The 17,629-nt window shown below is 58.2% G+C and overlaps 1 protein-coding gene across 3 annotated transcripts in view; it reads right to left on the bottom strand.

Moving 5' to 3' along the window:
* Positions 1–4,785: 4,785 nt before the first annotated feature.
* Positions 4,786–17,629, bottom strand: part of CMIP (c-Maf inducing protein) — a 237,898-nt gene continuing 225,054 nt past the window's right edge. For all 3 annotated transcript variants that reach the window (XM_060288883.2, XM_030863243.3, XM_060288884.1), the window contains 8 exons: positions 16,852–16,959; positions 14,130–14,246; positions 12,388–12,528; positions 11,529–11,576; positions 10,333–10,479; positions 9,392–9,497; positions 8,266–8,336; positions 4,786–6,649 (listed from right to left, as the gene is read on the bottom strand). In XM_060288883.2, the coding sequence (XP_060144866.1) occupies positions 6,596–6,649; positions 8,266–8,336; positions 9,392–9,497; positions 10,333–10,479; positions 11,529–11,576; positions 12,388–12,528; positions 14,130–14,246; positions 16,852–16,959 (792 nt within the window). In that variant the 3' untranslated portion in view covers positions 4,786–6,595. The remainder of the gene's footprint in view (positions 6,650–8,265; positions 8,337–9,391; positions 9,498–10,332; positions 10,480–11,528; positions 11,577–12,387; positions 12,529–14,129; positions 14,247–16,851; positions 16,960–17,629) is intronic.

Below are 17,629 nucleotides of genomic sequence, written 5' to 3'. Positions count from 1 at the left end.
CACCTCTGAAAACGGGTGCAAGCTGATTCTGGGGGCCCCTGTCGCCGAGCTCTTCCAGCTCGGCTGGGAGGCACTTGTGTTGCTGAGGTTGGGACAGGAATACCCGGTAACCTGGTATCCTTGGGAGGGATTTCCCAGCCTGTCGTGGAGATGCTCCCCTCCATCCTGTCCCTCTGTCCCCTGGCACAGTCAGTCACTGTCTTAGTTTGGGCTTCCCCAGAAGCAGGCTCTGCGATAACTATTCCAGCAAAGGTAGCTTATTTGGGAAGTGGTCCCAGGAACCATGAATGGAACCATGGGAAAGTGAGAGGAGAAGGGCAGGAAGTCCTAACAAGCAAGTCAGCCCAGGGGGCAGCTGGAGATTAATCCCAGGGAAGGACTCCAGGAATCAAGGAAGAAAAGGATCCTTGGAGGTCTCCGCGCCCACCAGGAGCCAGAGAGCAGGGGCATTTGCACACCAGCTCCCCCTGCCACGAGGGCTGCTGCCAGGCAGAGGTGCAATTCTGGGCCTCACAGAGCCTCAGGGAATAAGCCAAGAAGCCGAACTTCACCCTTCACTCCTTGCTGGCCCTCCTTCCATACCTATCACCACGTTCTACAGTTTTACTCCTAAGCTTCTCTTGAATTTGTTTCTCCACGTGGTCCAAGCCACAGCCTCAGCCCCATCCACTCACCAGTCAGCAGTGGAGAGATCTTCCCATAATGCCTGGGTCATAAGGTTGCTTTGATCCCCAGCTCCCTGCGTGACCTTGACCAAGAGACCCAGCCTGTTCTGGCCTCCACTTCCCCATCGGTCAAGAGGGATCATGTTAGCACCTGCCTCATAGGCCTGCCAGGAGGAGCAAATGAGTTCAGACCTATAAAACCCTGTTACCATGCCTGGCGTGTAGTAGGTGCTGTATACATGCTTTGTCAGCAAATGGATAAGATAATTGCAACGTCCTTACAATCATTCATAGCCCTTGGGGTAAATCCCAGACTTCGATCAATAAATACGACTAACGAGACACTGGCTGGTCTCACCCCACGCCTGCTCCCCCTGTGATATGCTGAGTGGTGGCCCCAGAATGTACCTTCACCCGGAACCAGTGACCAGGAATTCATATGGAAAGAGTCTTCTTCGTAGATCACGTAATCATGCTAAGGACCTGGCCATGAGATCATCCTGGATCATCCAGGTGGGCCCTAAATCCAACGTCAAATGTCCTTACAATAGAAAGGCAGAGGGAAGTGTGAGCTGGAGAAGAGGAGGAACCACATGAAACAGAGGCAGAGATGGGAGTGATGCAGCCGCCAGTCAGGAACGCCGGTAGCCACCAGAAGCCGGAAGGGAGAAGGAAATGTTTCTCCTCTACAGTCTTCAGAGGGAGCAGTGGAAGCGTGAAGTCCTAACCACTGGACCACCAGGGAATTCCCCCTGCCGACATCTCGATTTGGGACTTCTGGTCTCCAGAAACAGAATACATTTCTGTGTTTTCAGCCACCGGGTTTGTGGCACTTTTTGTGGCAGCCCTGGAAAACGGATGCACTCTGTGTTTTAGGGCCGCCGTGAAAAAGCACCACAAACTGGGGGGCTTAAAATAACAGAAGTGTATTCTTTCACAGTTCTGGGGGCCAGAAAACCAAATTCAAGGTGTTGGTAGGGTTGGTTTTTTCTGAGGGCTGTGAGGGAGAGTCTGTTCCCGGCCTCTCTGCTGGCTTCTGGTGGCCTACTAGCCATCTTTGGTGTGTAAGAGGCATCATTCTCGTCTCTGCCCTCATCTTCACATGGCCTTCTGCCTGTGTGCCTGTCTCTTCAGATCAATTTCCTGCTGTGCATGTCTGCTTCTGTGACCAAATTTCCCCTTTTTACAAGGACACCAGCCATACTGGATTAGGGCCCACTCTAATGACCTCATTTTAACTTGAATACTCTGTAAAGACTTTATTTCCAAATAAGGCCACACTCTCAGGTACTAAGAACTTCAACATCTCTCTTTTAAGAGACACAATTCAACTCCAACGATAACAGCCACTGCCCCGCCCCCATGCCCACCATGCTTTCCATCTGCAGGTCCCAACACAGATCCCGCTCCGGTCTGTCGCCACGTCTTTGCACACCCCCCTTTCCTCTCTGATGATGTGACGAACGTCCTCATTCTTCACTGTCAACAATACCACCTCCTCCAGGAAGCGCCGCCCCCCGCCCCGACTTCCAAAGCCTGGGTTAGCTGCCACCCTCCATGCCCACCATAGCTTCCTGTCATGGCATCTGTCACACAATATCAGGGCTGCCTGATTGCCAGCATGTGCCAGGTCACTGGGGCCCTGGACGGCGAGGGCCATGTCTCCTGCTTCTTCTAGCATGTTTTCTAGAACGTGCTAGCACCTGCTAGAAACAGGTGTTCAATAAGGAATAGTTGAATGCGTGAATGAATGAGGCCTGGCCCTTTTCTAAGGCTCTCTGATCCCTTTCCCGGCTGGCCTTTAGAGAAACTTCTAGCAGTCTGTCAGACACAAATGACAACCAGGTTCCCACGTGGTACAACTCCAGGGAGTACCATTTACACTGTAGTCTAAGTGACGGGAGGATAGCTCATTCTAAAGTAGGCACTGTTTGAGTGTGGCAACCTGGAGAATTGCATCAGGCTGGCCTGCGGACCACAGAGCTCAGATCCCACTAACCCAGTGGCCACTCTCTTGGGAGTGCTTCTCCCTGCCCCCATTTCAGGATCTACCCCGAAATTTCCTGATGAACTTCCCTCCCCAGCTCAAGGACCTAGCGCTCCACTGGGTTCTCACTGGGCCCCTCACCATCAGCTGTGGGGGGAGGGGGGGAGGGGGGAAGAGGGGGAGAGGGGGGAGTTGCACGTGTGTTACGGGAGGAACAGGTAGGGTCCTGGCCTGAAACAGAAGACCCACTCTGGTGGGTTCTGTAAAGTCAGTGAGGAAGGGCTAGCTCTGGAGGGGCGGTGCTGGCTAGGTAATTGACAAGGGACGCTGAGGTCCCGGAACATACACCAGGGGGCTCTTACCACGTGCAGGTCGGCAGGGTGAGTGGAAGACGCGGTGTAACTCAGTTTCTGTAGGAGGAGGGCAAGCTGGTGACCTTCTGGTCCAGAGGGTGGGCGGGGTTAAGGAAAGTGAGGCACTGGATGGGCCGGGTTAAGGAAAGTGAGGCACGTGGGGTGGGCGGGGTTAAAGGGAGTGAGGCACGTGGGTGGGCGGGGTTAAGGGACGTGAGGCAAGGCATGTGGTGGGCGGGGCTAAGAAATGTGAGGCACCTGAAGCTGGCAGCCTGCAGGTCCTTCCAGGCCAAGGCTGGGGGGGGCGGTAAGGGTTGTGCTCAGAGCTGGAATCGTGGAGGGCGGCTGCCGGGGGAGAGGGGGGGCGGGGGGGTACCTGAGCTCACAGAGGGAGGCCGATTCTGCAAGAAAAGCATGGGGGAGGAAACGCCCTGATTCTCTCTTCCCGCATCCCTGCCTCTCTGCCAGGTAGCCAGCATTCTCCAGGCTCAGCCGGAGGAGCCCAGGTGACAGGGTGGGGAGGAGGGCTGAGGACAGGTGCCTGCAGGGTCCTACCTTTTCCATCTGGCAGTGATGAGCGCCTGCTGAACCAGGCCCTCTGCTGGGTGGGAAGGATCAGAGACGGCAGGTTGCGGGGCCTCACAGCCCCGTGTCTCGGCCCGCAGCTGGCTGTCGTGAAGCCAGGGCCATCTGGCCTGAGGACCGGAGCTCCTGGAGCTCGCCCGCCAGCCCTGCAAGTCCAGGGCCCTCCTTGTTCTCACGCAGGGCACCTGGCTTCCCTGAGTGGCCAGAGGTCGTCATGTGGGTCAGCTGACAGGCCGCACACCTGAGGGATGTAGAGGCCTCGGGGAGTGAGGAGGCCAGGGGAGGGGGAGGTGTGCGGAGAGGCAGGGAGGTAGCGGGGGTGGGAAAAAGGTGTGGGGTTATCAGGCGGCGGTGAGGGGGTTACACCAGTTGTCCTTGGGAGAGGGATGAGGGGCCTGGCTGAAAGGGCGGGGCGGGGGGGGGCGGATGGAGGTGCAGAGGGAGGAGACTCAGCAACCCAGCCGCAGTGGGCTGGCCGTGGGGCAGGGTGGAGGTGAAAGTTCCGTTTCTTCTTATCTCGGGGAGGAGCCAGCTGGCTGGATGCGTCTAGGCGCTGGACCTCAGGGAGCCCGCCACAGACCAGAGGCATCCACGTCAGCCAGAGCTTCTCAGAAATGAAGGGTCTTCGGTGCCCACCCAGACCCTGGGGATCAGAACCCGCGTTTTCTGGAGACTCTCACTGGACTAGAGCTTCCGTGACACCCTACCGCACAGCAGTCTAGGTGGACGGCCGGGTTCTACCCTGGGGGTGACTCTTCCCCGCCCCCCCGCCCGGGGACACTAGGCCCCATCTGGAGACATTTTCAGTTACAACTGCAGTGGGTGGTGGAGAGGTACTCCTGGCATCTAGTGGGTCAGGGCTGGCGGGGGCCCGCTCAACATCCTTTGATGCCCAGGGCGGCCTCACAACAAAGGAAGATCTGCCCCCTAACGCGCCAGGGTGAGGAGTCCTGGACATTCGGAGAGGGTGTCCGGGCTCTGCCGTGAGCCCCCGACTCTCGGCCTAGGTCTCGTCCCTTCCCATCGCCCTGGGAGGCCCCTTCAAAGCCACACAGAGAGGCCAGATGTCAATGAGTCACTTACAGTTTATTTTTGCCTGAAAGTATTTCACATCTCTGAACACAGCTACGTGACAGTAGTATTAACCATCAGGAAAAGCAACAGTGCGAAGGGAAAAGGTGGCATGTCTCGACTCTTCTTTTTTTTTTTTTCTTTTAAAATTTTTTTTTTTTTGCTTCTGCTTCTTCCTGCACCAGAGTGCTGTAAAGTATGGGACCGAAGGGGAGCGAATAAAACCAAACAACAGAAAACAACAACAACAAAAAAAAACACGAAACGGAACACACTCACACGCACACACGAAATCAAACCTGGCACGGAAAATGAATTAAGACTGAAACCCAATTTCTTTTTTTTTCCTTTTTTAAAAAAATGAGGGCATAGTCGGGGGGTAATAAAGTCTACCTAGCAAAGTATAAAACGACAAAAGCATGGTTTCCATTGAATAAGATTAAATATATATAAAACAATTACCTTGACTGGGGGTTAGGTCTGGAGGTGCTGAAGGGGGGCTGTGTTTGTGCTAAACCAACAGAAGAAGGGGCTTGGGGGAGAGGGGACCCCAAGTAAACCATGAGGGCTGTTTTGTACAGTGAGGGCTTGTTTATAAAAGAAACAGAGGTTGGTGTGTCTTTGGGGCAGGTGTGGGGACGGAGGGGGCAGAAGGGGCGTCTGCGCTGCAGTGGTCACATTCGTGGGCGGGGTGGGCAGTCAGGCTGGTGGAGGCGACGTCTCTCTTCTCCCAAGAGACCATGCAGAGAGGCGGGCATGCATGAGGGGACCGCGGGAGGCACAGGACGGCGGGGAGGCCACAGGTCGCAGAGCCTCAGCGGGGATGGGGGCAGCAGAGGCCACCGCAGATGGGAGAGCTCCGGGGGAGGGGGCGGGGCAGCTCTCCTGCGGGGACGGATGGGAGGACAGGTTAGCACCCTCCCCCTCCAAATGTGTAAAAGGGGGCCGAGAGAAAGCTGGGGCCATAGAGGAGCAAGACGACAATGTGGGGACCCCACTTCTCCTCCCCCAGCTGACCTCCACCCTGTGAGGAAACTGGAGACGTCTGGGATCGAAACACACGGTGGCGTGGCGGGCAGAGGGATGGACGGACGGACCGACATGAGAGCGTTAGCATAGAGAATCCATTACGAAAAAGCAATTAATTTTCCAAGGAGGTTCTTTTTTTTTTTTTTTTTTCCGTCTGTTTGTTTCCTTTAAAAAAATAACAAGAATACTACCACTACCCTGACAGCTGACTGGTTTGTACAGTACTACACGCCAGGGGCGGCTGGCGGGCGGGCGGGCGGGCGGGTCAAAGACTTCATAAATAAGAAGCAGGTCCCAGACCTGCAATTTGTCAACGTTTCTTAAATAGGCGCATTATTTAAATCTTATGTACAACAAGAATCACTTTGCATAGCAATGGCGAGGACACAGGACGGGTGTGGGTGTGATGACGTGACCACGTGACCGGGTCTTGTCCGATGGCGATGGCGATGGCGGGGCGAGTTCTCCGCAGGGCCTCGGAGGGAGAAAGCATCCTTCCTTGGCCTCCAGGCCCGTCGGGGTTGCGAGACGATGGCATCAGAGTTGACTCTTCCCACATGGCATTGAACACAGAGGCAAAGAAAATCCACAAAGGGTCCCCCCTCCCCAAGCGCCCCCATCCCCACCCTCTCCCCGACCCGCTGCCGCTCCTCTGGTTGCTACAAAGTCCGTTTTAGATCAGGTCAATGTTTCCGATTATGAAGCTAAAAGAATTAGGTGGGGGCTGGGCGTGCTTACGGACCCCCTCCCCACCCCCTCCCCCCTCCGCCCTCCGCCCCCAGAAAGACTCCCCCGTCTATCTCACAGCCAGGACGCGGGGTGGGACCCCGAGACCCGCCGCTCTACAGCTATTAGTCAAGAGTTGCGTGTCGCAATTGCAAACTCCTTCCTGCCGAGTGGGAGCTTCACCAGGCTTCCGTGTAGCGGACGTCCACCTCCTTCAGGTTGGGAAGCTTGGCCTGGGGGGGAGCAAGAAGGATCCAGTCCCTTCCAGAACCTGGTGGCGCAGAGCTCCATCCCGCCCCCGCCCGGCGGCTGGCATTCCCACAATGCCCTCCCCACTTTGTCACCATCGGGGGCTCCCGAGCCCAGAGCTGGGGAACTTCCGGGAGAACCAAGTAGGCGGCACGGGGCTCCACAGAAAGCAGGCGATAGCTGCTGGGGAGCCCACATTCCCACCCCACAGAGGCTTTGGGTCACTGGCTCTGGGGGCAGGAAACCCAGGATGTGCGCCCCCCACCACTGTCACTTGCAGGCCACCTGCCCTTGGGTAGAGCCCTGGCCTCCGGGAGCCGGCTTCCTCATCTGTGGAGGGAATCCGAGTCCAGTCCCTGGCTCATGGGACGGGGCGAGGCAGGGCAAACCCAGAGCCTGCGGTCCGAGACAGTGCCTGTGCCCTCAGGGCTGTCAGGAGTCCGGCGGGGAGAATGGAGAGGGATCCGTAAGCTGCCGGTTCCTGGCGGGTGGGTGGAGATCCTTCCCACTCAGGCTCCCCCACGTGGATCTGTGGCCGGACTCCAGGATCCCACCTGCTACTCCTCAGAGCGGCTTCCTGCCCCCCATCGCTGCCACCCAGACGCGCTTGTGCTCTGCCTTCTTTTACGAACAGTTGACTTTTTCTTACAAGCCTTTGCTGCACAGAGAGGCTGCTAACTGGTCTCCTGCCTTTGCTTCCCGCCTCCCCAGCTTCCTGGGCACTGGCCTGCCCGGCAGACTCACTTTAACCACTCCTTTCTGTGCAGGCTCTCCCGCCCCAATGAACGGAGCTGGCGGTCCCCTCCCTGCTGGCCCGTGAGCCCCGTCCTGCTGCAGTCTGCTGCACGTGTCTGTCTGCCGGGACTGAGCTCCCTCCTGGGCAGGGGTGAGCCCACCGCACCTCGGCGTCCCTGTTCCCAGTGCAAGCCTGCCACACAGAAGGCGTCTGGAGGCTTGGCCAGTGAATGGCCCTGGCTGAGCTGGAGGGGAAGCTGAGGGGGGGAGGCCCTGCTGGAGGTGGGCTTCCAGGGCGCCCAGGATCTGGCGCGCTCCTGGCCCGGCCCTTCCTTCCCAGGGCTTTGCGCCTGAGCCCACTCCTCTGGGCCCGGGATGAGGGGGCGGCAAGAGCCTGCTGAAGGCCCAGCCCCTCCAGCCCTGACGAGACATGCGTTTTTACAGACAAAATGTGCCCACCTTCCACCACCCAGATCCCCTTTCCTTGATTTTAAGTTGCCAACCTAGCCCAGCCTGCGGGTCCTGGGTCTCACCTGTGTGACTGCACCAGCCCTGCAAACCTTCTCCATGCTGCTACCCCTTGCTTGTACTCGCCCTCAAAAATCCGGCTTTCCACGTAACAACCAGAACGAGCTTGTAAAAGCAGAACTCACTACCCTGCTTAGAGCCTCTGAAAGCCTCCTGAACCTGGATGAGATTCAGAGTCCTTCCGTGGCCTGCGAGGCCTTATCCGGTCTGGCTCCAGTCTCTTCTCTCACTTTCTAGTCACGCTGGCTACAAAGTCGGTTCGTACCAACCCTTTCTGCCTCAGGACCTTTGCACTTGCAAAGGAAGGAAGGAAGGAAGGAGGGAAGAAAAGGATTACCTTCAGGTCTTCGTAGGTGTCCGCCGACAGCTTGGTGCTGTTCATGTTTAAGCTGCAGAGACTCTTCATGGCTGTCCAGGGACAGACAGACAGACACAGTCATTAGGTCAGTGGGACCCCACAAGGGGCAGTTGCAGGTACAGGATGGAAAAGCTGGGGGCGGACTGAGTTGCTGAGGCCTCTGGTTCGGAGACGGGGTCGGGGAGGTGGGGTTTCAGAGGCACAGCCCGGGACCACTACGTACAGAAGGTCTGTTTCAGGCAGGAGCTGATCTGATTTGGGCCCACGTTCTCCCCCTGCCCTCTGAGCCTCTCTCCCTTCTGGTCCCCCTCTGTCATGTCCCTCCACTGCCTGTACCCCAAATGTCCCCAGAACTTGCCTGCCGCACTGCAGACAGTGGACCCCGCTGTGACTCTAAACCTCATCCTCTCTGCCCTCCGCACCTGCCCCCAGCCACTCCCAAGCCACCCAGAATGTGCCGACAACCTTGCAGGAGTCATGCCCACTGCCCAGCATGCCTCCCCCTCGGTCAATTCCTACGTATGTGTCTTTCACCCCCAGATCCAGTCACCTCCCTGGGAAGCCTTCCTGGATTCCTCCCAGCTGAGGCCCAGAGCCTCTCATCTAAACCAATGGACCTGGAAATGGGAAATGCAGATTCCCAGGCTCAACATCACCCAATATTTGAGTTTAGGAGATTGGGGTCAGGGTACAGAAGTCGACAGTTCTAGGTGCCTCGAGTATTTTGTGGCTCCTTCTACTAGGGCGGTGCTTCTCAAACTTTAGTGTGCGTTGAGAATCGCCCGGCACTTTGTTACAGTGCAGTTTCTGAGTCAGCAGGTCTGGGGCAGGGCCCGAGAATTTGCATTTCTAACCAACTCCCGGGTGAAGGCTGTGGCTGGGGCTGCAGCTGCTGTGGCGGGTCAGGGGAGCATGATCGCCCTCAGGGGCTGGGACAGCGTCGGGAGGGCACAGGCTGGGCCTCACTCATTCTTCCTTTTTCCTCTAGAGCATCAGCTCCACGAGGGCAGCGATACTTCTGCCTGGCATGGGGGAGGTGCTCCGGGAGCACACAGCACGGTGCGTGAATGGAGGAAGGGATGAAGGGATGGATGGAGGGACTCACAGCTGAGGGCCAGCAGGCCGGCGTCGGTGACGGGCGTCTCGCACAGGTTCAGCACCTGCAGCATCGTGAGGTGTTCCGACAGGAGCCGCAGGCCGGCGTCTCCAAACTGTGGGGCAGAGACCTGCTCAGCGTGGACACTGACGCTGGCCTCCCCGGGCACCCGGGGCGACGACCCCGAGGCGGGGGCAGCGGCGGAGCAAGGAGACAGGACAAAGCCCAGGCCTGAGGCCCGTGGCCTCCACGCCTCAGGGCCTGGGCCGCTCTCGCTTCTCTCCAGAGACTCCAGTGCCCTGACCCGGTTCAAATCCAGCTTCTGCCAGTGCCGTGGACCAGACAAGGGCCCCCCCCGGAGTCGGTGTTGCCGTCTGTCAAGGGTGGCTTTGAACTCAGTGACTCGTGGCTACTAGCGGGAGCCGAGGTGGCCCTTCCCCGGGCGGGCCAGTGGGACAGCAGGGCAGCTGGGAACGCCCGGGGTCTCTTCTGCGAGATGAAGGTGTCGGCAGGGCCTGCACCTCACAGTGGAGTGGAGGCCACACGTGCTGGTATGTGTTTAACAGCCCAGTCGGTACTAAGCACGGGCAGCGGGCACCGTGTGCTGTGGTCATTACAAGGAGGAGGCCCACCAGCCGCTTGCACACCCCCTGGGCAGGGGTGTGAGACCTGTGTCACGTGTCAGCTGTGCCGGGCACGTCCCTGCTCTGGGCCTTGGCGACTCCAACGGGCCACTGGGCTTCACAAGGGGCTAAACCTTCTCTGGCCTGGGACCCTCTGGGGGACGTGGGCGCTGTGCCGTGGAGGGGGCGTGGTGATGAAGCGACTGGCCCCGTGGGTTCTGGGCAGAAAGCCAGCCATGGAGGAGGGTGCAGGGCAGGCCTGGGGCAGGGGTGCACGGTGGGCACGGAGGGGGCGCAGGGGGCAGGGGCAGGGCAGGCCACATGTACCTGAGTGGACCACAGGTTCAGCTGCTTGAGAGAAGGCAGTTTGATGAGGTGCTCAGCGCAGGCACTGGTTACGTTGGTGAAGGCCAAACTGAGGTTCTCCAGGTTTCCAAAGGAGCCAGAGCTCAGCAAACGAGCCAAGTCAGCATCCTGCACACGGGACGGGCAGGCGGGGTCTCAGGAGGCCTGGGGCTGCCAGCAGCTCCCCGAGGCCCTAAGCCTCCCCTCCCCAGCCCCACAGAAAGCTGTGGCGGGGAGGAGAGCATGGTCCAGTGGGTTGGGACAAAACGGGGTGTCAGGGAGGGCGTGGCTGCCTCCACGTCTCCGTGGTGGCAGCTGCCTAGCTGGAGAAAGCCTTCGGAGCTGTGACCCACAGCCTGAGTCACCAGTGGGGTGTTCCGAGGCCACGTCCCTCCCACAGGCGTGTGCATGTGTGTCCAACCGTCTCACTTTCCCAGGCGGGAGCTTGTGCCCATTTCCCACCTGCAAACACTGAGGCCCTTTCAGGGAGTATGTGAGCACTAGATTCTGAGGTCATTGAGGGTCCCTTCCATCTTTGTGATAGAATCCTTGAGTTTTAGCTGCCAACTGGCTGCCCTGGATTAAGGCTAATCTCCCAGCTAGGTGGGGCCACGTGCTAAACCTGGACAACGGTATACAAGCAGATGTGTCCCGCAGAACTTCCAGGAAGGTCTTTAAAGGGAAGGGGCGTGTTCCTCTTTGCCTCTTCCTCCTTCCTCCTGGCTTGAATGGAGATAAGATGGCTGGAGCTTGAGCAGCCAGTTTGGACTATGAGGTGGAAGCTATGTGCCAAGGACAGTGGGGCAGCAGGATAGAAGGAACTAAGATCCCTGAAGACCTTGTAAAATGGGGAAGGAGGCACCAGCCTGATAGGCTTCTTGTCACAAGATAAAATGAACTATGAGCACAATTTATGTGGTACGTGAATCCTCAATGTATATGAGCTGTTATCGTCATCATTGTGAGTAACTGGTAACATAGTAACATTAATATCAACAGTAATCTTTATCATAGTGTTTGGTTTCCTGCAACCCAGTTCCCTCCTGGGGAGGGAAGTACCATAGGGTCCCTGTTCACCTCCTCCCATCACCTCCAGCAGACACTGTCTGCTGTTCCCCACCGGGGAGGATAACCCGCTTCTTCCCTCCCAGCCCTGCAGGAGAATGAAACCGACTCACTGTGGACTTGGAGGGCAGTGTTAGCCTGGTGGGCCCGCCTTTCCTTTGCTGCAACAGAAGTCAGACTGGTTACGACCCACTTTTCCCTGAGCCCTCACCTGGTACCCGCACCTCCAGTAACACCTCTCATGGCACTGTTTGTATTCCTTGGTAGTGGCGGGCAACATGGTGGTCTTTGTCTCAGGGGCAGACCCCGAGGCCAGGTCTGAGGGCAGGTGGTGTATCAGAGAGGCGACCCCAAGAAACCCCAGCAGGGGAGCGGGGAACTGAGACCACAAGGCCCCTAAAGGAAGAGGCTGTGATCACCCCAGCTACCCCTGGGCCTCGGGGAAATGGTGGCGAAGTCACATCTCACAGGGAGACCCCACCTCTCCTGTCAGTCACTGGTTGAGAGCTGCTCCAGGAGACCACGGGGTGTGAATTTTCCACCCCTCCTGTCCTGCTGTGCCCGTGGACAGGGAAAGCCCTTTGGCCAGGAGGTACGGGTGCTGGCGTTTGGAAATCGAGCCCCGTGCCCTGAAATGAAGGGCCTGAGGGAAGTGGGCGAGGGAGGGAGGGAGGGAGGGAGGAGGGGCACAGACAGCCACTGCCAGGCTTGGCTCGGAGGATGACACAGGATGTGGCTGTGAGCGGGCCCATATGGGCTGTTTGACCTTGGGCCACAGACTCAGCCTCTCTGATCATCTGGAAAGTGGCGGGTGGCAATCTCGACCTCTCTGGGTCTGGAGGAGGAGTCAGTGAGGTGGAGGCCGGCACAGGTGCCACGGACCCTGGGCTCTGCCCTGCTCACTGCAGCCACGCTCTCGCTGCTGGGCAGGGGAGCCCCGGAGCCGGGCCGGGCAGCCGGGCGTGGACTCACCAGCTCCTTCAGCTCCCGCTGCCGGTCGCACAGCTGCTCATACATGCGCTTCCCCACGCCCGTGCTCTCCAGGGTCGAGATGATCTGCAGCTGCGTGTCGTTGTTGTCGATGATGTTGTATTCCAGCATCAAGCACAGGATCTGCCAAGAGCCGGGAGGCGAGTTACCGCCAGCCCGAGGCTCTGGGAGGGGCTGGTCCTCGGAGGCGCGGAGGCCTGAACCCTCAGCCTGTCCCAAGAGCCCCTCACGCCTCGGGAGGCGGCCAAGCTCGGCACACCCGTGCGTTCCCAGGTCTTGTTCTCTCCCCGCTCTCTGCACTTCCGGCTGTGTGATGCTGGGGGGATCGCCTGCCCCCGTGTCCCCTCTGTGTAACGGGAACATTAGTGCACACACACTCAGCGCGTGGGAGCTCCTGGTTAACGCTTGTGGGCACCATGCACGCCGGGCCCCTATGGCCTGGTAGAGCCCGAAAGACAGGACACCTCTTTCTATCCCTTGCTTTTCCACGGAAAGCTGTGGGAGTCAAACTCTTTGATGCTCTCCCTGCTGAGAGGTGAAGTCTAATTCCCATCCCCTTGACTATGGGCCTGGCCTCGGTGACTCACTTCTATTTTTTTTTTTTTTTTTTCCGGCACGCGGGCCTCCCACTGCTGTGGCCTCTCCTGTTGCGAAGCACAGGCTCCGGACGCGCAGGCTCAGGGGCCATGGCCCACGGGCCCAGCCGCTCTGCGGCATGTGGGATCCTGCCAGACCGGGGCACAAACCCGCATCCCCTGCATCGGCAGGCGGACTCCCAACCACTGCGCCACCAGGGAAGCCCTCATTTCTTTTTTTTTTTTTTTAAATTATTTATTTATTTATTTGACTGCACTGGGTCTTAGTTGTGGCATGCTAATCTTTAGTTGCGGCATGCGTGTGGGATCTAGTTCCCTGACCAGGGATTGAACCCATGCCCCCTGCATTGGGAGCGTGGAGTCTTAACCACTGGACCACCAGGGAAGTCCCGGGGACCGACTTCTCATGGCCAGAAAGTGGCAGAAGTGATGCTGCCTGACTTCTGAGGTTGAGTCAGGAAAAGAGATCTAGCTTCTGCCAGGTCTCTTTGGACAGTGGCTGTGGAAGCCCCAGGCTTCTGGGGACTTTGGGGGAGACAGAGGTGACATGAGTGCCCGGGGCTGGTGTGTGCTCCTCGGTGAGTGGGACGGCTACGACCAAGGCTGCTGTGTGGATGGCGGCCTGGCAGCCCCAGCTGCTCCAGCCTCCGCTGGTCGAGTCCCCTCAGGCCAGTGCCAGACACGTGAGGGAAGCAGCCTTGGGAGGACCTAGCCCACCCCCATCTGACTGCGACCCCATGAGATGCTCAGAGTGAGAAGTGGTCAGCTGAGCCCAGTCATCCCAAGACCCAGGAGCAAATAAATGAGCATTATTGTTTGAAGCCCCCATTTGGGGGTGGTCTGTTCTGCAGCAACAGACAAAGGGAACAGAAACCTGCCCAATCGATCCCTTGGACCCACGTGGATCAAAAAGTGAAATTAAAATGAAATTAGCAGACGGTTTGATGAAGGTCTCCCACTCCCGCTAAGCTCAGGAGGGCTGGGGCTGTGCCTGCCTCATCCGCTGCCGTGTCCCCAGCTCTTGTAATAACCCGGGGCTCCTAGAAGCTCCTAGAAGGTGCTCCATCAACAAGGATGAAGTCCTGGGAGAGTTGGCAACCTTACCAGGGACTCGGGCCAGCTCCTTACCTCCACCATGGTCTGGTTCCCCCTCAGCGCCAGGAGCATGCAGGGTCCCAGCTTGTTTTCTGCCAGGGAGAGCAGGAATTTTTTGGTCTTGTAACAGGAGCCCATGAGGATGTGCACCTGTGAGGAGAGATGGTCCAGATGAAGGGCAGTGACCGCGTGGGCTGTGGCCCGCGGTGCCTGCCTTCTACGCGCTACAAGGATCGTGAGACCAGAAGACACGGATCAGACACGCCCCACACCCAGTCTGGACACTGCATCTGCAACGATCACCAGACTCTCCCCGGGGGATTCAAAGGACCCCCCCCCGACACCGGCTCCCATGTGGATGAACCTCGAGGACACTGTGCTGCGTGAAGTAAGCCACTCACAGAAGGACATATCCGGTAGGGTCCCACTCATGGGAGGGACCTAGGGTCAGACTACAGAGACAGAAAGGAGAAGCGGGGGTGGGGTGGGGTGTCGGGGCTGGGGGAGGGCGTGGGGAGTTGGTGTTTATAGCGGGGACAGTTTCAGTTTGGGAAGATGAAGGTTTGGAGATGGATGGTGGTGGTGACTGCAGAACACTGTCGGTGCACGTGTAGCTACAGAAATGTACACTTAAAAACGGTGGGCAGAAATGAACACAACATTGTAAATCAACTACACTTCGATAAAAATATTAAAAAAATGGTTAAGGTGGTAAGATTTATGTTATATATGTTTTACCTCCGCTCCGTACACACACACAAAAGCCCCCTCTCCCGTCCCCCTCGGGACTCTGCTGACACCTGGCCCTCTGGGTCTTGGCACTGTCAAAGCTGGCGGAAACGTCTCGGCAGCCCCTGCTTAGGGTGCACAGGCCCACCCCTCACACGCAGGGTAGGGAAGAGTACGGAGCCCCGTCTCCCCTTCCCAAGCCCCCTGTGAGTCCCAAAGGTATTCTGAGTGATCGCCTGCCCCAGAAGCCCAAGAACTGGCAAATTCTGCTCCATCTTGGGTTAGCCGCAGGGCGGCCATTAAGAAAAGTGTGTTTCTTTCTGGTGCATCTGGAGATGGGTGCCCAAGGGCAAGGGTCCCCAACCAACAGCTGGGAGGCCCACACACCTGGTGTGCTCTCCCCCTGACTTCACGTTAGAGCAAATGCCCTTCTGCGGTTGGAAACGGCAGCCTAATCAAGGGGACCTCATCCGTGCCATGTGTCTCCATGGAAACGACGCATCACCATCCAGGGGCTGCCTGCTTCCTTCCCCACGTATATTCTTTTCTGCTCCATCACCAACAACTCTGGCATACAAATGCAATCTCTCAGGCTGGGGAGCTGCCAGCTCCCTGACTTCTCTCTCTCACAGTCCCCGCACCAAGGGGCGGGGGGGACCACGGGGCGTTGCCATGGTGACGCTGTGACATCAGAGCAGAGAAGCCTGTGAGAGGTGGTGCAGGCAGGCAAGGCCAGCATTTTCAGGACACACAGGGCACTCAAAGGGGACACGTCAGGCAGCAGGCGAGGAGTGGAGAGCAAGTGCGTAAGGAAAGGAACCTAAAAATAAGCCCCTTTCCAGAGAGGATCCAGAGGCAGTGCTGGGGTCTGTCGTCACCGCGCAAACACTGCCAAGTTCACTGCGGAGAGCGCTATGAGCTGCTCACCCCACTGAACCGGCTGCCCAGTAGGGATGAGAATAGCCACACCCGTCACTTCTGCGCACTCACTGTGCGCTAGGCCCTGGCCCGGTGCCTCTCATATATTATCGCAGGCAATCACCATGGTAACCCCGAGACGCCAGGACTACGCTCCCCGTTTCACAGACGAGGAAACCGAAGCCCCGAGAGGCAAGTTACTGATCCGAGGTCATCAGGCTAGCGTGTAGCAGGGCTGCAACCTTAGCCACGGCTGGCCTAGGCTTGCGCCTTCCTCAAGCTCTGGAGCATGAGTGACTGTGGAACGGAGCTGGTTTCGTCAGCAAGCGGGCTAGGTGAGGTTGCCGGCCGCCTAGAGGAGCATCTGCCCTGGGGAAGGGGCATCTGTGCCTCCTTTCACAAGATGGACACTCTTTGCTACTGGAAGAAGGGCCGGCTCTGGACAGCGTGGGCCTGGCCGAGGGAGGAACTTGGAGGCCGGAGGCCTGTGTGACCTCGGGCAAGCCACTGCACCTCTCTGTGCTCGTTTCTACACAGAGGTAGTTAAGAGATGGGGCTGCCGTGAAGATGAAGAAAGATCGTGCATGTGAGGTGTCGGTCACAGTGCACAAGGAAAGTGTCAGGAGTCACCAAGGATGCGGTTATTGGTCTGGGGATCTCAGATGCCTCATCTCCAAGGTGGGCCGGTCATCCTGACCTTGGCGATACGGGGCAAGGATCAGACGAGCTGGCGGATGGATCTGCAGCGCCTTCTAGGATACCTGTGCCCATTACGCGCTCAGACCCTTGAACAAAGCAACGCGCTGCAGTGAACCCGATGAGCTTGGGCAGTTAACACCTGTAACGTCTAGGAGATGGGGTAATAGGAAGTGTCCCTCCTCACGCTGCTGGGGGAGCCTCTGGCTCGGGGCCTGCTCAGGTAAGAGATGAGGAAGTGACACCTGTGGCCGGCGTCACCATCACCATCTTCATCACCGGCATCCTTTCAGCCTGGAAATTCCAGGGCTGGCCCCAGCGGGCGCGGGGCGGCTCTCTCACTGGTCAGGGGAGGGGAAGCCAATGTGCCCGCCCGGGGCTCCGGCCACTCCCACCCCTGCCCCTCACGTACCATACTGGCGAACAGCTCCCCGTCGTCGTCGCAGGCCACCCCTCCGGGGCTGTAGAGCTGAAACCAGCCGTCCTTGCCGGCTCGCACGCTCAGCAGGCACGAGTGGACCTGCCGCAGGGGGAGAGCGCTTGGTCAGCCCCTGCAGACCCATGACGACGGTGGCCCACGATCCACACACACCAATGGCAAACGCCCAGACAAGTCCCACGGTTAAGGAACTGGTTTAACTTAGTTTAGTCCAGACCCGCCCAGCCTTCTGCTAAATTCCACGGAAAGCCTTTGGGAAAAACTCTGATATCCATAAACAGGGGCACTCCAGCACCTCAGGATGGAGGGCCGGGCCCTGGCTTGTTTAGCTGCCCTGAATAAGGCAAGTCTGTGGCCAAGCTGGGGTAGAGAGGCGCAAAGGGACCTCTGTGCCGCTCTCTCCTGCACCTTGGATGGGGGCATTTTTTTCTCTTTTCTCTGTCTGGGTGTCTGTCCCCCTCTCTGTGTCTCCAATTCCTCTCTCTCTCTGCTCTCCTTTCTCTCTGAACCTCTGCCCCACTCCCTCACTTTTGGGGCGTTTGCCCCTCCACCTCTGGGGGTCTGCCTGCTTCCCTACTTCACCCTCACGGGTGCTGTCCCCAGGCTTTGCCTCTGTCCCGCCGATGTCTCTCTCTCTCTCTCTGGGACCCTGACATTCTCTCCTTAGGAGAAAGGGTCTCTGTCCAGAGTCGGGGGCAATTTCAGTGCTGCCCGAAGCACAGCTCTCTCTGTGGCTCTCAGCTTCCTCCCC

This window comes from Globicephala melas, chromosome 19 (assembly GCF_963455315.2).
Source record: "Globicephala melas chromosome 19, mGloMel1.2, whole genome shotgun sequence".
Taxonomy (NCBI): Eukaryota; Metazoa; Chordata; class Mammalia; order Artiodactyla; family Delphinidae; genus Globicephala; species Globicephala melas.
Note: the sequence above shows the minus strand (reverse complement) of the source record. Positions and strands in the feature narration are given on the sequence as shown.